Here is a 26,039-nt window from a genome sequence, read left to right as displayed (position 1 = left end):
ATACGGAAATGACGTCAATCGAAGATTTCCGTTTCCGCCTGCCGCCGCTCCAAACCTTCCGCTAAATCGCCATTATCTCGGCTTTGTTTTTCTACGCCGTGGAACGCTGATTAGAAACGCTGTTTAGAAACTGCTACTACTGCAAAATGGAATGTCGCCGATTGAACATTTCTTCTCTGGGCCACTCACACAACTACCCTGTGTGTCTACAAACAGTTGAACACGCGATCATAAGGGATTTAGCAAGGTCTGTGGCGAGGTGAAAAAGTACGTGCGTTTTCCGTTCACATGGCGAAACATGGTGTTTTTACGCTGGGCTGGTGGACAGAGACTCCGCCCCGATCGGAATGTTTGTTGTCTGAGCGACGTGCAAGTATCGCGCCGGTGTGTTAATAAACGATTGGACATGCGATCATAATGAAAAAAATAATAATTGTGACAATTTTAAAGTTATAAAAAACACTAAATCGCTGGCAGTGGGCAAACACAGCCAGAAATAAGTCTGGCAGAGAATGAGTTAAGAACGTGTGAACGTTGGCCTACAAGTGGGCGGGCCTTAGATCAGGAAGTAAGCCACGCTTCACCCAATCAATTGTAGTGGGCGGGATTTACATCTGTGCGTACACTTTCTAATGTGTTCCCACTGGAAACAAACCCAAACTCATTCAACAATGGTGTCCCCGGAGCCGACAACACAGCAGAAAGCTAAAACATTTTAACTTAACGTTCTTACATTATAGAAACGGGTGCTGGGCTTATAACTAAAAACGATCCATGTTTCGTGGGAGAAATGTTGTTAGTGGGAATGAAAACATTGGCACCCCACCGGAAGAGTAGGGCTGAGGGCCGACCAGGCGGGACAACTTCCTGTTATCAACATTCTATTGGGCGGTCCTCCCAGACTCTAATTCAAAGGAAATAAACAGCAGAGGGCGCTGTTTGTTTTCCTTATTTTTGACGATGGGTTCCCAGATTGGCCTGACAGTGGGGGGGGGGTATGATCAGAGCAGGTGATCAGTCAGTCTTCATCTCCTCTCTCCTCTCCTCTCTCCTCTCTCCTCTCTCCTCTCTCCTCTCCTCTCTCCTCTCTCCTCTCTCCTCAGTCAGTCATCTGCTCCATGTTGCCGAGGGCGTCGACCTCTAAGGAGCTGGACGCAGGAGTGCTGTCAATCATCTCTTACCCCGCCTTCGCAGTGGAGGACATCGACATCATTAACACCACCAAAGAAGAAATCATCTCCAAGCTACAGGTCAGTCCTTATATGGTCACTTATTCCTTATATGGTCACGTATTCCTTATATGGTCAAGCTTCTATTAGAATATATTTCTGGTTCTCATGTAAGTTGTATTATAAATGACTAGTTTACAAGTGGGTTTTAGTTAAGTTTTAGTTCTTCCAACATATGTTTTTCAACAACTGTGTCTGTCTGTCTGTCTGTCTGTCTGTCTGTCTGTCTGTCTGTCTGTCTGTCTGTCTGTCTGTCTGTCTGTCTGTCTGTCTGTCTAGGGGAGGTATGGTTGTTGTCGTTTCCTCAGAGATGGACATAGGACCCCCAAAGAGGTAAGACCTCTCAGATGGTTTTTTTGATTGATTAAATATTTTATTAGGCAAAAAATGTAAAACAGCACAATTACATTTAAAATACTTCTAACAGGTCCGTTCATGAAAGACCTTGCGGTCTTGTTTCCAATGAGGGCCTTGGTATTCAATTCATAGACATATATAGTGGCACCACAGTTCAAATATCTATACAAATAATACAAAAAAAGATAACACTATGTACAACAAAAAATAAAAACATTAAAAAAAATACAAAAAAGGGGGGAAAAAATTGTATGTACAAGAACAGGGGGGGGGTCGGCTGTCTAACGGGAAAATGGTACTACCTCCTCTTTTGGCCTCCTGAAAGGTGAGTTTTTAAGGCTCTTTTTAAATGAGCCCAGCGAACTGCATTTATTTTAGGGATGGGGTTAGACTATTCCAATCCTGGGTGGCAGTGCTGTAGAAGGAGAATTTGGCAACCGCAAGGTTCCCAGTTCGATCCCCGCCTCCCCCAGAGTTAGTGTCTAAGTGTCCCCCTAATTGCTCCCGATGAGCAGGTGTCTTGCATGGTTTCATCTGCCATCGGTGTATGAATGAGTGTGTAAATCAGGGGTGTCAAAGTGGCGGCCCCCGGGCATTTTGCGGCCCGCGGAAAGGTCCATGGCGGCCCGCGAAGTGATTTGAAAAAACACCTTTTCATACTAGCTCTAATGGAAAAAAAACTAGAGAGAAAAAAAAGACAAAAAAAACGGCGGAGCCGGCAGGCAGCTATCCCCCCCAACCCCCCTTACCTCTGACTGCGAAGGTCTAATAGTGGCCAAACTTGTTCTGTGAGAACAATGGCCAAGTCATGTCTAAACAATCAAGACAAGAGGAGATCAAGAAATAAATCTAATCACCCACGCTGGCACAAACATGTCAGTCTAAAAGTGTATAGATCCCTGCTAACCAGCGCTGCCCAGGGAAACAAGGACGAGGAATTTTATTGGCTCACTATTGGATACATCGTAACATCGCTTCTTTAAGGGGACCGTAAGGGTCCATTTGGTTCCATTTGTACGGGTGGTTGCGTCGTTGTGTTTACATGTGCGGTGGAATAACGGCCGTTACGAGTGAAACGCTCAAAAGTTTCACTCGTCCTCTGTCTCCGTTGACAATTTTAATAATGCAAATGATAATAATCTGTTTAGGAAACTCTTAAAAACGCGAATGAATGACTAGTGTCACCTAGTGTGACAGTGACATATTCAATGTGCGCTGTCTTCTCAGTCTATCGTTGCCGAAAATGGCAGATCTACAAGCTCACAACGTGGTGCAAACAGACGCGGTGTGAGCTTGGAGATCGGCCATGTTTGGTGCGTGACACTGTTGTACGATGAAGTATAAATTGCGCTTTTAAAGTGACAGTACACACATTAACCAGTTAACAGTTTCTTCAATATTATTTTCCAAAAGTAAAAAGGTCACTTAAAATGTAGTGCAAGTGATATATTTTGGCTAAAACAAAGACAAAAGAATAGAAAAAATAAATATGCATTTATTGTTTATAAAGAGCTAAAGAGACATGGAGATTTTATAGTAATTATTACATTATGAAAGTTACTACTGCTCAGAACCTGGTCCCTGATGTTGACAAGTCAGTTAAAGCAAAGAGATGTCAGGTACATCATTTTTTTGTAAAAAAAAGAAAAAAAAATGATGTTGTTTTGACCTGAGCTTTTACTGTTAGGGTTATTTTTTTCTATTCTAAAACCGAAAAAAAAGCATTGTGTGTCATTATTTTGATTCGTTGACATTTTCTGAATTTTCGTTATTGTTCAATCAAAACGACTGAACTGAGTTCATTGTCTGAGTTGCATTGCTGATAGTAGGCCTCAAAAAAAATAATGTTGTGTACTGTAGCTATTTACTGAAAATATTTATCATTTTTTTATAATCCATCCATCGATTCTTCAAACGCTTATCCGGAGCCGGGTCGCGGGGGCAACAGATCCCGAGGCGTTCCCAGGCCAGTGTGGAGATGTAATCCCCCCATCTGGTCCTTGGTCTGCCCGGGGTCTCCTTCCAGTGGGACCTGCAATTAATTAATTAATAATTAATTTATATATGATCTTCATAATTTTTTTTAAAGTGATATGCTGTATAGCAGTGACTGAGACAACAGACTGAAAAACAATGATGTATAACTGAATGTGCATGAGCTTGCATGGTTGTCTCCGTGTCTGCGTGCCCAGTCTGCCCACCTCAAGTCACTTTTTGACCAATGCGGCCCAGACCCCAAAATGAGTTCGACAAGCCTGGTGTAAATGGGTGAATGTAATGCACAATCTATGTAAGGCGCTTTAGATAAATTGCACCATTTCCTTTTACTTTGGTACTTACATTTTGATGGCAATAATTTTGTATATTTCAAGCTCCAATTTAACACTAATGGTGTATATTGGTCAACATAACCACACACAACTCCCCGACACCCCCATACCCCCCTCTAAATCCCCAAACCAACGGAAATAGCTAATTTACAAGCTCACTGGAGCCAGGGGGGAGCACCCCACACCCATCACTCCCGCCCCCTACACCCCAAGTCTACGCCCACACACAACACACAGACAGAGATACCAAGTCAAACTGAATATGTACTTTTTATACTAAATTTTTTTTTGGCTTTAAAGTGAACCCACATTGTTTCTTTAGGAACAATATTTTCTAGTTATTATTATTATTATTATTGCAGGACCCCAGTAGGATCTACTATGAGGCCAGTGAGCTGAAGCTGTTTGAGAACATAGAGTGTGAGTGGCCTCTGTTCTGGACCTACCTCATTCTGGACGGCATCTTCAGCAAGTGTCCTGAACAGGTGTGTGTGTGTGTGTGTGTGTGTGTGTGTGTGTGTGTGTGTGTGTGTGTGTGTGTGTGTGTGTGTGTGTGTGTGTGTGTGTGTGTGTGTGTGTGTGTGTGTGTGTGTGTGTGTGCGCTTGTGAGGGCCAAATGTCCCTACAAGTATATAGCATTTGAGGACCTTTATGGTTAAACAAATATGTTTAGAGTTAAGTTTATAATTAGGAAAACATTCATGTTGAGATTAGGATTATGCATTTAGACATGGACAAGGTTTATGGGTTAGAGTTAAGCCTGATTTATACTTAGTTTGCAGTGCCGTGCAGTCGTGCACCAAAAGTATCTGATCCACCAGAAGCGTGTTTATTTTTTTTTAAAGCATTAGGGTTAAAATGGACAAAAAGAAAAAAATGTCATTCATTAAATTGTCGTCATAACTGTTTGTCCTCGCAAGTATAGTTACAAATGTGTGTGTGCGTGTGTGTGCGTGTGTGTGTGTGTGTGTGTGTGTGTGTGTGTGTGTGTGTGTGTGTGTGTGTGTGTGTGTGTGTGTGTGTGTGTGTGTGTGTGTGTGTGTGTGTGTGTGTGTGTGTGTGTGTGTGTGTGTGTGTGTGTGTGTGTGTGTGTTTATAGGTAGCAGAGTACCGCGAGGCGTTGGAGGCCATTATGATCAAACAGGATGGAATCTATCTGTTACCACAACTATACAGTGTTCCTCCTGACAAGGTACCTGTCTGTGTGCCTGCCTGTCTGTCTGTCTGTCTGTCTGTGTGCCTGTCTGTCTGTCTGTCTGCCTGCCTGCATGAAGTTAGCAGTACATCAGACATCCATGCTGGCACACAGTAACACATAAATGAAACACAGTTAATGTTATTAGTTGTTTATTGGGGGGAGGGGTCAGTCATTTGTACATGCATTAAATTATATTATATTCATATATAACATTCAGTATTCATTTATTGCCCCAAACCAGCTTGCAGTTGATGTAGAACTTAGAAGTTCTGGTGTGCTCAGAGAGAATCTGGGAACCCATTCGGTAGTGTTTGTTTTAGCCTCTGGGGGGCACCACCTACCTTTTTTGTTTAGGAACAGTAACTCGGTGTGGCTCCTCCCCTTTCTTAGTCCACTTCCTCCCGGGTGCTTCTGTGTTTATTCCTACTAACAACAACACCATACAGTGTGTTTAGGGCAGAGGTGCTGACATTTGTCTTGAGAGATTAGTTCAGAGATAAGTGTGCGTGTGCGTGTGTGTGTGCGTGTGTGTGTGTGTGTGTGTGTGTGTGTGTGTGCGCGTGCGCGTGCGCGTGCGCGTGCGCGTGCGCGTGCGCGTGTGCGTGTGTGTGTGTGTGTGTGTGTGTGTGTGTGTGTGCGTGCGTGTGTGTTCCAGGTGGAGGAGGAGTATGCCAGCCCCCACTCGGTGGAGAGGACTCCCCAGGGAAAGTGTCCTCTCATGTGGGGACAGTCTCTGTACATCCTGGGCTGCCTGCTGGCTGAGGTTAGACACACATGCTGATAAAATGTGTAACGCGTGCGTATAGGATGACTGCTCCATCTCCATGATAGTTCATTTCACTTACGTTGGAGTGGTTTTGCTCACGGACAGAAAACAACTAATTAAATGTCAGCCAAGCAGGGTCAAACCACAAGCTTCTTTCCTATTGGTCAACGGCCAGTCAAACCCATGTTGAACTCCATAAGCGTTGAATGAGACGGCGTCAACGCGCCGCAACGGGAAGCCCATCTGTGACCGTTGCTCTGATCAGCGCAATTTAGGGCTGGATTTTCAGCCTGCTATGCAGCCCAAAAACAAATTTCCCCCCGTAAAATGGGGTCCTGGTGTAAGAGGTGTTGTCTTCCTAACCTGTCTGTCTACTCTAGGATATCTGTCCTAACCTGTCTGTCTGCTCTAACCTGTCTATCTGTGTGTCTCTGCAGGGGTTCTTGGCTCCAGGAGAGATAGATCCTCTCAACAGGAGACTGTCCACCGTCCCTCAATCTGCTCCTGTCGTACAAGGTGACAAACCTTATTATTTACATTTAGATAGTACATTCACTATGTACATAATGACTGACTGAGTGTGTGTGTGTGTGTGTGTGTGTGTGTGTGTGTGTGTGTGTGTGTGTGTGTGTGTGTGTGTGTGTGTGTGTGTGTGTGTGTGTGTGTGTGTGTGTGTGTGTGTGTGTGTGTGTGTGCGCGCGTGCGCGTGCACGTGCGTGTGTGTGTGCAGTGGCCATCATTGCAGAGACAGAGGAGATCAAACAGATGTTGCTGAATCATGACATAACGTCACAGACCATGGAGGAGGTCCAGCCAATCAGAGTCCAGCCGGCCAGAGTCCTCAGTCACATCTACGCCAGATTGGGTGCTTACACACACACACACACACACACACACACACACACACACACACACACACACACACACACGTACAGTACCACAACATATCACTTACAGTAACCCGACACAACCGTCATTGTCTTGTTTTCGTCTGTGCATTTGTTGTATATTGTCTTGGATCTATTTGTTCTGGTAGATCAAACTAACTCATTGGATATGGAATACTAAATGAGGGCAAAAATAGAGCAAAGATCATGTACATCTAGCCATCAGACATTGATGTATTTGTTGATTTAAACCACATACATTGAATTAGACTTTAAGTATTTGGTGATGTGGAGTCTTACAGTTTGTCGTAACCTGCAGGTCGTAACGAGCGTCTGGGTCTAACCGGTCGGCCGTACAGACAGATCGGCGTTCTGGGAACCTCCAAGTTCTACCTGATCAGAGACACCATCTTCACCTTTACCCCACAGGTGACCCCCTGACCTTTCACTTTTTAACATGTGACCCCCTTACTGCAAAACATCAGCAGCTCAGCCACTGTACTTTAAAATAGAAAATCACATTGATCATTTTAATCACCTGCCTTTCTCCTTTGGATTGGTAATTTGATTTAAAGGTTAAAGCTCATATTGATACACATTTTATGTAGACAAATATATATTAGAAACAACAACAACAACAATATTATGATTGTGAAATGTTCATTTTAATATTTTTGTCTCGTCTAAAATGATTGTTTATGTTTACCTCTGTAAGGATGGTGCCAATATCCATGTGTTTCCATTTTCATTGGGAAAGGTGCTTTTTTTTTACTTAAGATAATGCACGGAGGCAGCTTCCATGTTGCAATGTTGCACACTGAATTTGGAATATTACACCTTCAACTAATTATTTATTCTGCATTTGAGCCACAGAACCACCGTTTGATGAGATTTAGACTCTCAGACCCAAAACTATTTTGTTTTCGTTGGATAAGATTTTTTCCACAATTGGTACCATAGGAGAGATAACAGGCAAAGGTTGATCAAAATGACAATTATTTAATGTAATGCAGATGTTTAACAATAATGTATCTCTTGGGAGCATAAAATGAAACCAAATGTACCCGTAAGGGTCCATTTGGTTTAATTTTACGCTCTCAAGAGTTAAAGATCTATAAGGGTCCATTTGGTTTCATTTTACACTCTCAAGAGTTAAAGATCTATAAGGGTCCATTTGGTTTCATTTTACGCTCTCAAGAGTTATAGATCTATAAGGGTCCATTTGGTTACATTTTACGCTCTCAAGAGTTAAAGATCTATAAGGGTCCATTTGGTTACATTTTACACTCTCAAGAGTTATAGATCTATAAGGGTCCATTTGGTTACATTTTACACTCAAGAGTTAAAGATCTATAAGGGTCCATTTGGTTACATTTTACACTCTCAAGAGTTAAAGATCTATAAGGGTCCATTTGGTTTCATTTTACACTCTCAAGAGTTAAAGATCTATAAGGGTCCATTTGGTTACATTTTACACTCTCAAGAGTTAAAGATCTATAAGGGTCCATTTGGTTTCATTTTACACTCTCAAGAGTTAAAGATCTATAAGGGTCCATTTGGTTACATTTTACACTCTCAAGAGTTATAGATCTATAAGGGTCCATTTGGTTTCATTTTACGCTCTCAAGAGTTAAAGATCTATAAGGGTCCATTTGGTTTCATTTTACGCTCTCAAGAGTTAAAGATCTATAAGGGTCCATTTGGTTTCATTTTACGCTCTCAAGAGTTATAGATCTATAAGGGTCCATTTGGTTACATTTTACGCTCTCAAGAGTTAAAGATCTATAAGGGTCCATTTGGTTACATTTTACACTCTCAAGAGTTAAAGATCTATAAGGGTCCATTTGGTTACATTTTACACTCTCAAGAGTTATAGATCTATAAGGGTCCATTTGGTTTCATTTTACACTCTGAAGAGTTAAAGATCTATAAGGGTCCATTTGGTTACATTTTACACTCTGAAGAGTTAAAGATCTATAAGGGTCCATTTGGTTTCATTTTACACTCTCAAGAGTTATAGATCTATAAGGGTCCATTTGGTTACATTTTACACTCTCAAGAGTTATAGATCTATAAGGGTCCATTTGGTTTCATTTTACTCTCAAGAGTTAAAGATCTATAAGGGTCCATTTGGTTTCATTTTACACTCTCAAGAGTTAAAGATCTATAAGGGTCCATTTGGTTTAATTTTACACTCTCGAGTTAAAGATCTATAAGGGTCCATTTCATTTTACACTCTGAAAAGTTAAAGATCTATAAGGGTCCATTTGGTTTCATTTTACACTCTGAAAAGTTAAAGATCTATAAGGGTCCATTTGGTTTCATTTTACACTCTCAAGAGTTAAAGATCTATAAGGGTCCATTTGGTTTCATTTTACACTCTGAAGAGTTAAAGATCTATAAGTGTCCATTTGATTAGCAACTCTCCATCATTTAGCTGATTTATACCCCCCCCCCCCCCCCCCCCCAGGACCACTGGTGGTCCCCGGACCACTGGTTGAGAACCACTGAACTAAAGAAGTATCACAGAAACACAAGGCCCCAGAGCTGAGATCTGGTTGTGACAGAAGATATTAATATGGTATAAAAACAGATGGACCAGAATATATGCATTTAGCATCATAATATATAACACACACCTCATTACATTATATTATAATATTTCTATACGTTTTATCCCACATTTTTCACCCAGTGCCAATTGCCCAAGCATGTAATCCTGGGCGCTACTCTCCCTCTGCCAGCCTGGGGAGAGCCTAGAACTGAGCTCATGATTCCTTCAATGCATGAGGAGTAAGCAGGCCGCTTCTTGACGGGGTCGAGTTTCCCCGGTAGGACGTAGCGCGTGGAAGGAACAGTTCCTTTCCCCTCCATCAGGCTCCCCGGCTGACCAGGGGGAGGCAGTATAGAGACCAGGATTACTACATGTTTTTTGTGAGGGTACCTACCCTAGGAGACACGGGGAGAACATGCAAACTCCACACAGAATATATAATATTTGTTTTGACCCTGAGCGCTGACCTCTGCTTTCCCACAGTTCATTGACCACCAGCATTTCTACTTGGCTCTGGACAATCACATGATCGTGGAGATGATCCGGACAGAACTGTCGTACCTCGCCGCCCGATGGCGCCGCACCGGCCGGCCGACCGTTACCTTCCCCGTCTCACAGAGCATGCTCAGTACGTCCCGTTTGACTCTTTACATTCTGCATTGGCGTCTATAACGGTTTCTCCACTTCTGTTTCTGACGACGTACGATACGTCTGGTTTTCATTCTAGCTGTATAATCATAACAGAGCACTGAAATCTGACATCACCGCCACTAGAGGGCGCTATTCGCCTGGGTCAAGGCGTTATTTTTTGTTTTGGAATTCCCACGGGGTCATCTTAGATCGAGTCATATAAGAACTGTGTTCCAAAATAAAATAAAAACACCCTGGCGATTTTACTCATATACATTACATTACATTACATTACATTACATTACATTACATTACATTACAGTAATTTAGCAGACGCTTTTATCCAAAGCGTCCTACAATAAGTGCATTCAACATAGGTAGGGAAGGAAACTACTAAACACCAGAAGTCTGAAGTGCATTTTCTTCTAAAACAAGCAACCAAGAGTATACCTAGCGCTAAGGTAAAAGTACAATATATCAGCTACCTACTTTCTTAAACAGATGAGACAAAATAGGAAAATCAAATGAGCAAGAGCTAAAACAAATAAGTGTGTCAAATAAACAAGATCCAATAAAACAGTAAAACAAGAGTTTGTACAACTAGTTAACAAGTAGGCAAGGCAAAGAGGAAGGGTAGTGTTTCCTGAAGAGGTGGGTTTTCAGCCTGCGGCGAAAGATGGGCAGTGACTCTGCTGTCCTGACATCATCATATAGATACAGTATGAAGCATCAACCGATTTATCCAAAGAGTAAGAAAGAAAAAAGTTTTTCTCCAAACACAGACGTTATGATCAAATGTAACTCAATATCATAAACGACGCAGAGTCACATAGCTGACAAAACCGAGGTGGTTTGTTTCTTTTTGGAACACAGTTCTTATATGATGCGATCTAAGATTCGCTTTATGGGGATTCCAATAAAAAGTTTGCTGTGACCCAGGGGTAATAGGAGTGGCATCAGGACTTTGGTGCTCTATTGCCCACCGATTTAAGACCTCAATTCAATTCAATACAAGTTATCTCAAGACACTTTACGTGTAGAGCAGAGACCAGACATTGGAAAAATACTACTGGAAGAAACGTCAGGCAGACCCAGGCTCTAGGATGGGCGGCCATCTGCCTCGATCGTGTGTGTTTGGTGTGTGTGGGAGGGGGGGGGGGGGTTATGGGGAAAAATGGTAGTGGTCCCTGTTCAGGAGGTAGACTGGACTATCTGGGAACCGGTTAGGTTCCTTGAGTGAGTGTCCTTGAAGCAAGAAACTGAACCCCTAACTGGGATGCAATGGAATGGAACTTTTTAATTTGTTCAGTCCTTAAAATGGTTTGGAATAATCTAAGTTCAGATGAAACATGGAACGTTCAATAGTATACATTAACCACTGACTAGGTTGGAGTGAAACCATGAGAGCTTGTTGTTGTTGTTGCAGCTGACGACCACAAGGAGGTGGAACCTGCTGTTCTTTCCATGCTGAAGAAACTCCAGGACGGATACTATGGTGGAACCAGGTAAATACTAGCCTGGGATCAAGCCGGGTTTCTGATCCGGTCGGAGCAGAAATAACTTTACGTCATCAGGTGGCCGGAACCAAAGACCGGAATCACCGGCCGTCCATCTCCAAAATGATTCCCCTTTAAAACGTGTTTAGTTTGGTATAATCATTTGGTTTCTTTTGGTAAAATTATGGTTTGGTATGTCCATCTTTTATTCTAACTCGTAGCACGACTCGCCAGACTAAACCAATTGATTCGCATTATGTGGGGAACAAAAACAACGGGAACCACAATTCTTTTTTTCCCTTTTTTCTAAAACAGTCACACGGCTAGTTTGTAATGAATAGAGTACAGAAGTCCTGACGTCACTGGTTCATCCCCTGGGTCGTAAAGTAATGTCTCTATGGAGAATAACATTGGGTCATCTTAGAATCGTCTCATATAAGAATTGTGGTCCAAAAATAAACAAACTGTCTCTGCGATATTGTCAGGGAGGAGGCTCTGTATCGTTTATGATAGTCAGTCACTTATATTTGAAACAGTCTGTTTCTGGTGAAAATGAAACTAATTCGGCGGAAGTAACATTATTGATTTCTCACCGTCAGATGCTTCATATCCATAAGAGTCAAACCGCCGGGGTCATTTGTTTATTTTTGGAACACAGTTCTTATTTGACGCGATATTAAACACGTCTATGGGGATTCTGAACGGGGGGGGGAAAACGCGACCCAGGTAGGATGCGTAAATTACGTCAGGCTTTCCTCCGCGGTGGAAAGTCTGGTGACGCGAGGTTAGGTAAATACTACTAACTAACCCTAACTCCTTATGTGCTTTATCAATGTGTGTAGTATTATAAATGAATCTTATTAATAATTTGATTAATCCTATTAATAATGTAATATCAATGTGTGTGTGTTCCAGAATCCAGACAGGAACTCTGGAGGAGTTCCTAACGACTTCCTCCTGTGCTCACCTCTCTTTCATGGACTGTGGTCAGTGTGTGTGTGTGTGTGTGTTGGTGGGGGTGGGGGTGGGTGTGCGTGCGCGTGTGTGCACTAGGGGTGGGACGATATGGGTACCTCACGATACGATATATATCACGATATTAGGCCCACGATAACAATATATATCACGATATTTGATGGTATTCGATATATTGCGATATCACGATATTCAATATATATTGCAAGAAATTTCACCAACGATATATCACGATATCTGAAAATATCGATATATTGCGATATCACAATATATTGCATGAAATTTCACCAACGATATATCACGATAGTCCTTGTATTCAATTCATAAACACATAAAATAGCACCAAACGGTTCAAAATCATCATTACACAAATACAGAGTAGGAAAGAAAACGTATCAAAAACAAAAAAAAAAAAAAAAATGTAATATCGATATTTTTCGGCAGTATATCGATTAGTTATCGCGGGAGAAAGTATCGCGATATATCGCGATATCGATATATCGTCCCACCCCTAGTGTGCACGTGTGTGTGTGTGTGTGTGTGTGCGTGTGAGTGTGTGTGCGCATGTGCGTGGTTGTGCGCGCCCATGTGCGTGTGCGCGATAGATAGATAGATAGATAGATACCTTTACTGATCCCACGGATCAAATTCAGGCGCCAGAGACAGCACAGCAGTTAGAGTAACAGATACAGGTCATAGAAGTACAGAAGAACAACATCACAATAAAGTCACCGTCAAACAAATATGAATAAAAGTATAGAGCTGTATACACCCTGACGGTGATGTTGTTGTTGTTGTTGTGGTTGTGGTTGTCATGGTGACAGAGGTGGACGACCTGGCCCAGTACCTGGATGGCCTGCTGTCCACGCCCAAGAGCAAGGTGACCATCAGCAGCATCAAGGGCGGTCTGAACCGGTTCAGAGCCACGGCCAACAGGACCAGAGAGATGGTGTCTCTGGTGCACAAGGCCCGGGAACTCAACATACATGGTGACTATGATTCAGTGAATACTTTATTAGTCAGAAAAGCAAACAGCACAGAGGTACTTCAGACATTCAGGCTAAAAGGATAACAGAATGAAAGTCCTGGGGACTTGTTTCCATTGTGGTCCTATGCTTTCAATTCATCAACATAGCATAAAGAATAACACCAAAATGCTATATTATTTTATAAACTAATATCCACAGGTGTGTCTGGACCACGAAGCCCAGGAATCCAGACTGATTCGCTCTGTTCAATTATACAACATTGTATTTTATTTAATTATAAGACCTTGTGTGGTAAACTTCCTTTATATCTATCCTCGCTTTTAGAACACACATTAGACATACCAGTCCACGTAAGAGCAGTGAACAAGGAAAAACTGCCTTCATGTACTATGCTCCACACAAATGGAGCAAACTTCAGGACTCTCTGAAACTGGTGTGATTGATCTCAATAGAGACATTCAGGGTGCTTCTTGAGGACACACTACATAGAGACATTCAGGGTGCTTCTTGAGGACACACTACATAGAGACATTCAGGGTGCTTCTTGAGGACACACTACATAGAGACATTCAGGGTGCTTCTTGAGGACACACTACATAGAGACATTCAGGGTGCTTCTTGAGGACACACTACATAGAGACATTCAGGGTGCTTCTTGAGGACACACTACATAGAGACATTCAGGGTGCTTCTTGAGGACACACTACATAGAGACATTCAGGGTGCTTCTTGAGGACACACTACATAGTGACTGCATCTGTTTCATGTAACACTATGTTTATCTGTGACATTGTAATGTGATTCAAATGTTTGTTATTGTTTCTCATTATGTATGTATTTTATATGTTGTTATCAGGGTGTCCTTGAAAAACAGAGCTTGCTCTCAATGGGCTTCACTGAATAAATAAAGGAAAAAGAAGAAAGAAAAAGTTCTGCTGACCTTTTTATTTCTTTTTTTACTTTGCTTGTCACTGGCCGTCTTCCTGTGTAAAAGGGGCGGGGTCTCGGACACCCAGGCGATTCTGATTGTCCTGTGTGTGTGTGTGTGTGTGTGTGTGTGTGTGTGTGTGTGTGTGTGTGTGTGTGTGTGTGTTCCCTCCTCAGACATCCAGATGTATCTGCCCACTAAACTGTTCCGCTCCCCTCAGCCCAGACTCCACCTGCTGGACGCTCAGGGGAAGGTAGGCGCTGAACCTCAGACAATGATGTTTTACTGTTGTTTTCATTGTTCATTTATACTTCACCTTACGACTCTTTTGACCCGGCCCCTGGACCATCTCAATCTGACCCACGACTTCCTTAAACGAAAACAAAACGACCCCAAAAACTTCTAAATGATAAAAGGCAGCAGAGCACAAAAAAAATCCAAATATAGGTAAAATATAGGCAATTCATATTTACAATTTGAGCCCATACCTGCATTCCCCTGATGCAGCTAGCTGTATGTACTCAAATGGGAAATATCAAATGCCTTGAGTCCATATCACAGCATCCGTGGTATGGGGAAATATTTCGCCGAAAATAGCCGTTCGACAAGTTCACAACGTGTTAACTTGTTGAACAGCTTTTTTCTGCAACATTTAAGGATGCGTTCGGAAATATAGCACTGAGCGCACTGGCCAATACAAATTAATAGGCAAGTGCGCTCCCGGCGCACATCTCCGAACGCACCCTAAGACACTACTATAAAGCCCTGAGGGACTCCGGTAAAAGACAAGTGGCACCGTATACATTAGTAGGCTAATTTAAAAGTTGATAATGAATCGAGGTGGATTGTCATCTTTTCATTGTGGCCTATAACAAAAATCATGCTGTTTTAATACATAATTCAGTGCTATGGGTTTGAAGTTTGGGCCCTTGGCTTGTGTCCAGACTGCAGGGGACCCTGAGGCTCCCATGCTGTTACCCAGAGACATTAACGGTCAGATAGACTACCAGGCTCTGGTCAGCATCCTGAAGAAGACCAGGAACCTACAGGACCAGGCTGACATCCTATACATATTCTACAAGGACAAGTACTGTCTCTCTCTCTCACACACACACACACACACACACACACACACACACACACACACCACACACACGTGCACGCACACACACCACACACACGTGCACGCACACACACACACACACACACACACACCACACACCACACACACGTGCACGCACACACACGTGCACGCACGCACACACACACACACACACACACACACACACACACACACACCCTATACATCTTCTACAAGGACAAGTACTAACACACACACACACACACACACACACACACACACACACACACACACATACACTATACATCTTCTACAAGGACAAGTCCTCACACACACACACACACACACACACGCAACACACACACGCAACACGCACACCCACATGCACACACACACACACACACACATCCTATGCATCATCTACGAGGACAAGCACGCACACACACACACACACACACACACGCACACACATGCACACATATCCTATACATCTTCTACAAGGACACACACACGCACATGCAGACACACACACACACACACACACACACACACACACACACACACACACACACACACACACACACACACACACACACACACACACACACACACAGGCTGACACTCTGTCACACACCCAATAAATACACAACTACACACAATAAAAAAAACACAAACACATCCTGAATTCTGAATATCTGTGTCTGTCTGTCTGTCTGTCTGTCTGTCTGTCTGTCTGTCTGTCTGTCTGTCTGTCTGTCTGTCTCTCTCTCTCTCTCTCTCTCTCTCTCTCTCTAGGGGAGTGGAGTGGGACACGCGGCTGCATGGCGGTCATGGCTGGACGGTGCGCAGGCTGCTCAGTGACCTGTATGAGCAGGCGGGGAGGCTGTGTCACTGGGGTCTGATCAGGATGATCTCTGGGATGCTGAGGATGAAGGTGGAGGAACTGGACGAGGTGAGCAGGAAGAAACCACGGCGTACATTAACATAGTGGTTGCAAAGGTATTCATTGATTAACCTGAGTCCTGTGGTCTTTGTTCTGGTCTGGTTCTGATCAATGGAGAAACTACTAAATTTTTTTTACTTAAGTAAAAGTATCAATACCACAATATGAAAATACTCTGTTACAAGTAAAAGGCCTGTGTTCAAAATGTTACTTGAGTAAAAGTACAAAAGTATTGGCATCAAAAGATACTTAAAATACCAAAAGTAAAAGGACTAGAAAATGATTGAAAATAGCCGATCTACAAGCTCACAACGCGTCGCGGCGCGTTGTGAGCTTGTAGATCTGCTATTTTCAAATAGCCTAGATATAAAACAGGTCAAAGAAGTAAAGTAAGAATTCCTCAAAATTGTACTAAGTGCATTACTTGAGTAAATGTACTTAGTTACTTTACACCACTGGTTCTGATAAATAACAGAAAACTAATATCATTTGTAATGGAGTCCAGAAGTCCTGATGTCACTCGTTCAAACCAGGTTCGTAAAGTAATTTCTCTATGGAGAATAACATTGGGTCATCTTAGAATCGTCTCATATAAGAATTGTGGTCCAAAAATAAACAAACTGTCTCGGCGATATTGTCAGGGAGGAGGTTCTGTATCGTTTATGATAGTCAGTCACTTATATTTGATACAGTCTGTTTCTCGCGAAAATTTAACTTATTCGGCAAAAGTAACATTAGCGTTTTCTCACAGTCAGTTGATGCTTCATATCCATATGAGTAAAACCGCCGGGGTCATTTGTTTATTTTTGGAACACAGATCTTATTTGACGCGATATTAAATACGTCTATGGGGATTCAGAATGGGGGTGGAAAACCGCGAACCAGATATAGACAAACCTAGGATGTGTAAATTACATCAGACTTTGGTGCTCTATGTTGACCCATGTTCTACCATGGTTCAATCCTCTGTTACGTGGTACTATTCTCTGTGTCCGGTATCACTGCGCCGCTACAGCCTACCCTCACAACAGGGTGTGCTGCAGTCAGCTGATCAGCCGTTTAACTTAGAACCGCACATTATAGCGTGATTTAATTCATATATGTCAGACTGTGAAAGGCATGAAGAAAAGATATTGCTTATTGCTTTTACTGCACATCCAAAGGCATGTCTTTATGAACCGGAATATGCTGACGATGAACTTTGTCAGATGGACAGAGAGAGAAGCCGTGGGTTTTCAACCGACTGACAACATTGGCCTCTTAGAGCCTGTGCTGTCCATCAACTGGCTCTGTTCTTCTACTGATGCTCTTTCTAGGATTACACATACTAGACCATACCCTTCGGGGGATATGAGCACCCACAGTATATTCAGTTTGGGTTATGCTTGTTTCACGGATGTGGCAACACCGGCGCTTGTTTCACGCACATCAATTGGCAACCTGGGAGCCAGCGAACACAAAAACGCTAATTAACTGACATTTGTGGAAAGCAAAAAACGGGCTTCGGTGTTCCGTGCACATGGTAATGGTCAATGGCTGTGTGCAAATGCAGATCAATTGCTCCAGCCACTGAGGAGAACCGGGCAGAAGAGATTTTGGGCACAGACACACGCACAGAGCTTTGTAGAATTATAGGAGGATAGGAGGATTTAGGAGGATATTACCAGGATATGTATTTCTGTTGTGTAGCGGTAGTTTGACAGTGTGTTGTCTGTCTGTCTGTCCAGGCGTGTTCAGACCTTCTGGCTCATCAGAAACACCTGACAGTGGGTCTCCCTCCTGAACCCAGAGAGAAAACCATCTCAGCGTGAGTTCTTCTTCCTTCCGTCTTTTAGGCCCTGTTCACACTGGCAGCCCAACCCATTCCTCAGCCTCGTTCAGACTGCATGAAACCAATCTGACTCCAATCTGGATAGAAACTCCCATGTGGGCTGGATTTGGGTTTCCAGTCTGAACAGGGCCTTAAAGTCATGTTTAACTTTGGTACAACCTTGTCTGGTATACAATACTGTTCCTACCATTGATTTATTGATTGAATATTTTATCAAAAACATCACGAGTAACAGTCAAACACTTTGTCTAAAACACCAACAAAGTCCTTGCGGTCTTGTTTCCATTGGGGTCCTAGGTATTCAACATATAAAATAGCACCAAAAACATTCAATAATATCACAAATATAAAACACTATATGTAGAGAGCAGAAAAAAAAGGGGGCGGGGGGGGGTAAAGGGGAAAAAAGCGGGGGGGGGGGGGGGGGGTTGCCTGTTTAAGGGAGAGGTGATAACTACTTCCTCCTTTGGCCTCCTGAAAAGTGAATTTTCAGGGCTGTTTTAAAGGAAGCCTGTGATCTACACTGTTTGAGGGATGGGGTGTCATAACCATGTCATAACTTCAAATATTAGCGATGGTCTTCATGAATCCCAGGCTTTTCACGGGGTAGAACATAAGCTACTGAACCCAGGTGAACGTTACTTCCAGGTTAAATGGATGTGTGAACTGTTTTTCCAGGCCCATGCCTCCAGACAAGCTGGCCAAACTGATAGAATCTGCCAGTGACAACAACCTGACCATCGCTGTCCTCACACAGGTACAAACTACACCTACAACTACACACACTAACTACACACACTACAGCAGGTTTTCTCAAACCGGGTGCTGTGGCAGCCCAGGGTGCCGTGATGCAGTGCAGGGGTGCCTTAGAATACTTTGATAATATTTGGAATTGATCAATACCACTTCAGTTTAAAACACTTAGACCCTCTATACGTATTACTTGCACTGTACTTGGCACGTTCTTTTTCGATCGACACCAATCAATCTCTTCGCCAGAAATAGCAGATCTACAAGCTCACAACGTGTCGCGTTGCGACACGTTGTGAGCTTGTAGATCTGCTATTTCTTTGCCGAATGTTTCCCCCCAGAATAGGAATGCTGGGGTTCAAGAGGTTAAACGTCAAGTATAAAGTTATTTTCCTATTGTCCCGATGGAAACAGATGCTCTCTCAAGTTTTTCTCCGTGTCATACTGTATTTTAGGAGGAAGAAATTACATATTTACGTACCATAATATGACATAAATGTAAGGTGCTGTAAAGAATGTAATTCAGGGGTGCCATGGAGGGAAAACGTTATTTACAGGGGTGCCCTGAGCCCAAAAAGTTTACAGTAGAACTTAATAACATTATTAATGAATGTTATTATTACTAGTGTGTGTGTGTGTGTGTGTGTGTGTGTGTGTGTGTGTGTGTGTGTGTGTGTGTGTGTGTGTGTGTGTGTGGGGGTGTGCGTGTGCGTGTGCGTGTGTGTGTGTGTGTGTGTGTGTGTGTGTGTGTGTGTGTGTGTGTGTGTGTGTCTGTTAGGAGGTGATGGTGTTCTTGGCCATGGTGATTCGCAGTCAGCCGTCGTTGTTCAGTGAGATGTTCAGTCTGAGGACTGGACTGATCATCCAGGTCATGGCTACTGAGCTGTCCACACACCTGCACTGCTCTGGTAACACACACACACAAACACACACACACACACACACACACACACACACACACACACACACACACACACACACACACACACACACACACACACACACACACACACCAAGTGAGATTCGTAACACCAGAGAAAAAGCCAGTTTCAAAAGGAAACTTCGACTTCATATAATGTACTCAAAACATAGAGTAACATCTATTCTTACATACCAGATTGATCGTGCTACTTTTTAAATCGGTTGTATCCCTGTCGGCATCTCTTTTTATGTGATTATCGACTTTTGTAAAAATGTATTATTTAGTTTTTGTTGCATTTTTAGTATTTCTTTGTAATACACTGTGATATGTTGAATGTTTTTGTTGATGTATTTTAATGTCTTGGACCCCAGGAAGACTAGCTGACGTTAAGGCGTCAGCTAATGGGGATCCGTTTAAATAAACAAATAAACACACACACAAATTTAATTTATTTATGTCCACATAAGAGATACAATACAAGGACACAAATATTTACAAGGTGCTGTAAAAAATGTACAGTCAGCAAATCACGGGGAAATACCCACACACCCTTCAGGGGGAAAAAGTAACATCGTCTTAGCCATATTTGGCGGTTACTAATACTAACTAAGAAGAGATTGCACAGAATTTTGCGAGACGTTTAGCTGATTTTTTTGGCATCCAAAGTTGTTGGAAGCCTCTTACAACCAACCTATGTACCTAGGCTGCTAAAGGCTCCTTTAGCAGGAGATGAAGGCTCCTTCTTCATCTCTTTCTCAGCTAAGGAAGGGGTCCTTGACTTGAAAAACGTTGAAGACCCCGGTACTTATACTGTACTGTATGTATATGTGTGTGTGTCTCAGGCGAGGAAGCCACAGAGTCTCTGATGAACATGAGTCCTTCAGAGCTGAAGAATCTCTTACAACACATCCTGAGTGGAAAGGAGTTTGGTGTCCAGAAGAGTGGTGAGACATTTCATCACATTTCTGTCTACTACACCATGGTGGACAAAATACTCAACTCCACAGTACTCGAGTTAAAGTACAGATAGTCATGGTCAAATATTACTCCACTACAAGTGGATGTTGCTCTGTTCAAATTTGTACTTGGAATTTGGCTTAAGTGGTTTATTCATAATGTACTTTCCCCTTTTTTTCCCTTTCCCATAACAAGTATTCAAAAGTACGAGTAAAAGTAAATTATATTTTTGTATTGATATCAATGCATTGCAGTAATGTTTTCACAACACATTTACAGAACTGTGTAACTCTTTGAAACCACCTATAGACTGGAATGACTTGCTTGTAGAACCACTATGTCATACAAAGCCTATGTAAACACCTATAAAATATAGAAGTGTAATCGAATCAACACAAAGGAAAACACAGTAAACATTCAGTAAGTAGTTAGCCTCGATCTCCAGGCTTTTATTGCTTAGTTTTGCTAAAAAATAAAAGCCTGGCCCAACTATAGCCTGTACTGGGTATGAGGAAGTGTTTCATTTCCCAACCAACCAGAGTGCAGTGGGCGTCGCTCGTAATGTTGTGTTAACGGGGCGGGGGTTGACGGACAGATCGGTGAACCAATGGGATCAGGCGCCGTCTCTCGCCGGCTCTATACACACGCCCCTTTATACACGAAATCAGGAGGGTTGCAGCAGGCTAGTAAGTAGTAAACATCTCATTGCCTAAATCTCAAACATTGACAGCCAAAGAATTATAGTGGAGTAAAATAAAATGATTGTCTTTGAAATGTTGTGGAGTGAAAGTGTCCAAAAACTCAATTAAAGTACAGATACTCCAAAAATGTATTTTACTTATAGTTACTGTCCACCACTGCAGACACCACATGACTGATGTGTCACATGACTGAGTCACATGACTGTGTGTATGTTTCAGTTCGAACCCCAGCAGGAACCTCTGTGTCCGTCCAGGATGAAGAGAAAGTAACGCGAGACAAAACCATAGATAGCCGACACAGCAGCCAGATACGACTGGTAAACATCATACTTAATAATGAAAAGAACATAGACAGCAGATCCACAGCCAGATACATGGTAAACATCATTCATATGGGGATCAGCAGTAAAAGTTACAGATACAGATACAGATACAGGGCATATAACATGCATTGGTCATTTGTTCTCATGTTTTTGGGCTTGTTTTTTCCTTGACCACAATGTTTAACATGTAAATCAGATAGCATGACAGCATGACAGAAAATAGCATAACAAAGACGCTAGGTTCATTATTTACCTGGGTTTCCTATTGTTTCACTGTACAGATTATTATTTAGATAGTGTATTGTTTTAGACTGATGCTAGGTAGTTGGTTTACATGTGATCCTATAGTTTACTGAGACACTACACTGTCTCTGTATTCTATGATCCTATAGTTTACTGAGACACTACACTGTCTCTCTGTATTCTATGATCCTATAGTTTACTTAGACACTACACTGTCTCTGTATTATATGATCCTATAGTTTACTGAGACACTACACTATCTCTGTATTCTATGATCCTATAGTTTACTGAGACACTACACTGTCTCTCTGTATTCCTATAGTTTACTGAGACACTACACTGTCTCTGTATTCTATGATCCTATAGTTTACTGAGACACTACACTGTCTCTCTGTATTCTATGATCCTATAGTTTACTGAGACACTACACTGTCTCTCTGTATTCTATGATCCTATAGTTTACTGAGACACTACACTGTCTCTGTATTTTATGATCCTATAGTTTACTGAGACACTACACTGTCTCTGTATTCTATGATCCTATAGTTTACTGAGACACTACTGTCTCTCTGTATTCTATGATCCTATAGTTTACTGAGACACTACACTGTCTCTCTGTATTCTATGATCCTATAGTTTACTGAGACACTACACTGTCTCTGTATTCTATGATCCTATAGTTTACTGAGACACTACACTGTCTCTGTATTCTATGATCCTATAGTTTACTGAGACACTACACTGTCTCTGTATTCTATGATCCTATAGTTTACTGAGACACTACACTGTCTCTGTATTCTATGATCCTATAGTTTACTGAGACACTACACTGTCTCTCTGTATTCTATGATCCTATAGTTTACTGAGACACTACACTGTCTCTGTATTCTATGATCCTATAGTTTACTGAGACACTACACTGTCTCTGTATTCTATGATCCTATAGTTTACTGAGACACTACACTGTCTCTCTGTATTCTATGATCCTATAGTTTACTGAGACACTACACTGTCTCTCTGTATTCTATGATCCTATAGTTTACTGAGACACTACACTGTCTCTGTATTCTATGATCCTATAGTTTACTGAGACACTACACTGTCTCTGTATTCTATGATCCTATAGTTTACTGAGACACTACACTGTCTCTCTGTATTCTATGATCCTATAGTTTACTGAGACACTACACTGTCTCTCTGTATTCTATGATCCTATAGTTTACTGAGACACTACACTGTCTCTCTGTATTCTATGATCCTATAGTTTACTGAGACACTACACTGTCTCTGTACTCTATGATCCTATAGTTTACTGAGACACTACACTGTCTCTGTATTCTATGAAACAACATATAAAGAGTGTCTACTAAATGCCTTAATTGTAGTCAGCTTCATACGGTTTTGCTATTGCCAAAAACATGGCATTAATGTAAATAGATGGTGTTTTTTTCCCCCTCATGACAAAATCAGCCCAGAATAGAATGCAGGGCACTAGGGTTGATGTGGTTCAAGAAAAGTAAGTGTGTTTGTGTGTCTCTCTCCTCCAGAGCCTGTCTGTCCACTCTCTGGACATCGTCAATGTGGAGACAGGGGTGAGTAAATGTATCAACACTAAACATTAACTTGACTGGAATATTAAGCCGATCTACAGGCTCACATTGTGTCACATAGCAGGCTTGTAGATTGGCTAATTTAACTTTTTTTTCCTTAGTTTTCTGAATACCGCCCCTGACTCACCAGTCACCATATTAAAATAAAACAAACTCTAAAACTAACAAGAACACAACTAAAACTAAAATTTTAAATGATAACTAAACTAGCAAACTCACCTTACACGTGCCTGCACGTGTGCGCGGGTGTGTGCCAAGGTGCATATGTGCGTTTGTTCATTCTCTACATTCCTCCATGCATACAGCGTTACAGACTGCCGACCATCGAGGGCTTCCACGGCTCCGGGGCCGTCCATGAGGTCAGGGATGCACGTCAGGGCCAGTGGCTCCGCAGGAGACGCCTGGACGGGGCTCTGAACAAAGTGCCTGTGGGCTTCTACCAGAAGGTCTGGAGCATCCTGCAGAAGGTAACTCTTCTACCAGAAGGTCTGGAGCATCCTGCAGAAGGTAGGTCTTCTACCAGAAGTTCTGGAGCGTCCTGCAGAAGGTAGGTCTTCTACCAGAAGTTCTGGAGCGTCCTGCAGAAGGTAGGTCTTCTACCAGAAGTTCTGGAGCATCCTGCAGAAGGTAGGGCTTCTACCAGAAGGTCTGGAGGAGCATCCTGCAGAAGGTAGGAGGACAATGATGCCCATGGCCATAACACCAGAAGAAGATCATCTGACCTCGTTCCCCCAAACATTCATCACAGACAGGGTGCAAAATGCATTCTACTATGCTGCCACCACAATGTGGAATGAACAACCAAAATACATTAAAGATCTAGACTCCCTTCCCAAATTCAAAACTAACCTAAAAGAATGTCTGACCTTAAACTGAGGTCTTCACACCGGAGGACAGTTAAGTCAACTTTTTCAATGTAACTACAGTATAGTTATGTTTGATATCATCTTTCACTGGTATATTTTCCACTTAAATGTGTTTTTGGAAATCTTCTCTAAACATGTGAGTTTCTGCCCCAGACACTCGCACCAAAATGACACACAGGTACCTGAAATGTTTGTATTTACATGTATTTAGAGGTTAATGCATGCTGTTTATTATCATTCACTGACAGTAAATGTATTGATTCTGTATTTAACTGTAATCCTGTCTGTCTTTCAGTGCCATGGACTGTCCATTGAGGGGTGTGTCTTATCATCATCAGCTACTAGAGAGGTCTGTCTGTCTGTCTGTCTGTCTGTCTGTCTGTCTGTCTGTCTGTCTGTCTGTCTGTCGCAGTGCTTCTCAAAGTGGGGTCCAGGGGGTCCCCAGCTAAAGTAGTTAACATGACAATCATTTAACCACTTCATCCATTTACATTAGCTATTCAAAAATAGCAGATCTACGAGCTTGTACGTCTAACATTTTTTACATTTCTTTGAAAAATATTGGGGGGGGTGGGGGTACGATTTTACTTTTTTTTTTTAAATTTTTTTTTTTTTGCTATAACCATTATTCTATACTTTGGGCTATTCAAAAATAGCAGATCTACAAGCTCGTAGTGCAGCACCGAGTGTTTGTTGAAAGAATTGTGGAAATGTGTGCAAATCTTTGAATATATTTGTAGGTGATTCTACAATGTCTTCTAAACTGCGTTCTCAGTCTTAATGGATGAAGGTGTATAAACTGTAGCATAACTCTTCATAACATCTGTGTCTCCACGTCCTCCTTCCTCCAGATGACAGCCAATGAGATCAAGTTTGCGGTGGCGGTGGACTCGGTCTTGAACCGGGTCCCTCAGCCAGAGTACCGCCAGCTGCTGGTGGAGGCCATCCTGGTGCTGACCTTCCTGCTGCAGGTGGACGTGGAGGAGATCCCTACCGTCATACATGTGGACCAGGTGGTCCTTACAGCCAGCGACATGTTCTACAATGACCAGGTACACACACACACACACACACGCGCACACACACACACACACACACACACACACACACACACACACACACACACACAGTTTAACAATTTATGTATGTCCACACACACACACACACACACACACACACACACACACACACACACACACACACACACACACACACACACACACACACACACACACACACACAGTTTATGTATGTCCACACACACACACACACACACACACACAGTTTAACAATTTATGTATGTCCACACACACACACACACACACACACACACACACACACACACACACACACACACACACACACACACACAGTTTATGTATGTCCACACACACACACACACACACACACACACACACACACACACACACACACACAGTTTAACAATTTATGTATGTCCACACACACACACAC

At 42.3% G+C, this 26,039-nt stretch overlaps 1 protein-coding gene across 1 annotated transcript in view; it reads left to right on the top strand.

Moving 5' to 3' along the window:
* LOC308075913 (phosphorylase b kinase regulatory subunit alpha, skeletal muscle isoform-like) overlaps positions 1 to 26,039 on the top strand; it is a 39,325-nt gene that overhangs the window by 10,785 nt on the left and 2,501 nt on the right. The window contains exons 8-31 of the mRNA XM_080415911.1: positions 1,104 to 1,250; positions 1,509 to 1,562; positions 4,279 to 4,401; positions 5,016 to 5,108; positions 5,770 to 5,877; positions 6,318 to 6,396; positions 6,611 to 6,745; positions 7,087 to 7,196; positions 9,805 to 9,949; positions 11,378 to 11,456; positions 12,363 to 12,433; positions 13,247 to 13,411; positions 14,516 to 14,592; positions 15,284 to 15,426; positions 16,216 to 16,372; positions 18,091 to 18,170; positions 18,873 to 18,951; positions 19,723 to 19,852; positions 20,709 to 20,810; positions 21,744 to 21,841; positions 23,638 to 23,682; positions 24,006 to 24,167; positions 24,862 to 24,915; positions 25,418 to 25,618. Coding sequence (XP_080272037.1) covers positions 1,104 to 1,250; positions 1,509 to 1,562; positions 4,279 to 4,401; positions 5,016 to 5,108; positions 5,770 to 5,877; positions 6,318 to 6,396; positions 6,611 to 6,745; positions 7,087 to 7,196; positions 9,805 to 9,949; positions 11,378 to 11,456; positions 12,363 to 12,433; positions 13,247 to 13,411; positions 14,516 to 14,592; positions 15,284 to 15,426; positions 16,216 to 16,372; positions 18,091 to 18,170; positions 18,873 to 18,951; positions 19,723 to 19,852; positions 20,709 to 20,810; positions 21,744 to 21,841; positions 23,638 to 23,682; positions 24,006 to 24,167; positions 24,862 to 24,915; positions 25,418 to 25,618 — 2,637 coding nt within the window. The remainder of the gene's footprint in view (positions 1 to 1,103; positions 1,251 to 1,508; positions 1,563 to 4,278; positions 4,402 to 5,015; positions 5,109 to 5,769; positions 5,878 to 6,317; positions 6,397 to 6,610; positions 6,746 to 7,086; positions 7,197 to 9,804; positions 9,950 to 11,377; positions 11,457 to 12,362; positions 12,434 to 13,246; positions 13,412 to 14,515; positions 14,593 to 15,283; positions 15,427 to 16,215; positions 16,373 to 18,090; positions 18,171 to 18,872; positions 18,952 to 19,722; positions 19,853 to 20,708; positions 20,811 to 21,743; positions 21,842 to 23,637; positions 23,683 to 24,005; positions 24,168 to 24,861; positions 24,916 to 25,417; positions 25,619 to 26,039) is intronic.

The sequence above is a fragment of the Gymnoscopelus braueri genome (assembly GCF_963280865.1).
Source record: "Gymnoscopelus braueri genome assembly, chromosome: 2".
Taxonomy (NCBI): Eukaryota; Metazoa; Chordata; class Actinopteri; order Myctophiformes; family Myctophidae; genus Gymnoscopelus; species Gymnoscopelus braueri.
The sequence above is the reverse complement of the archived record's forward strand: the minus strand, read 5'-3'. Positions and strand labels throughout refer to the sequence as shown.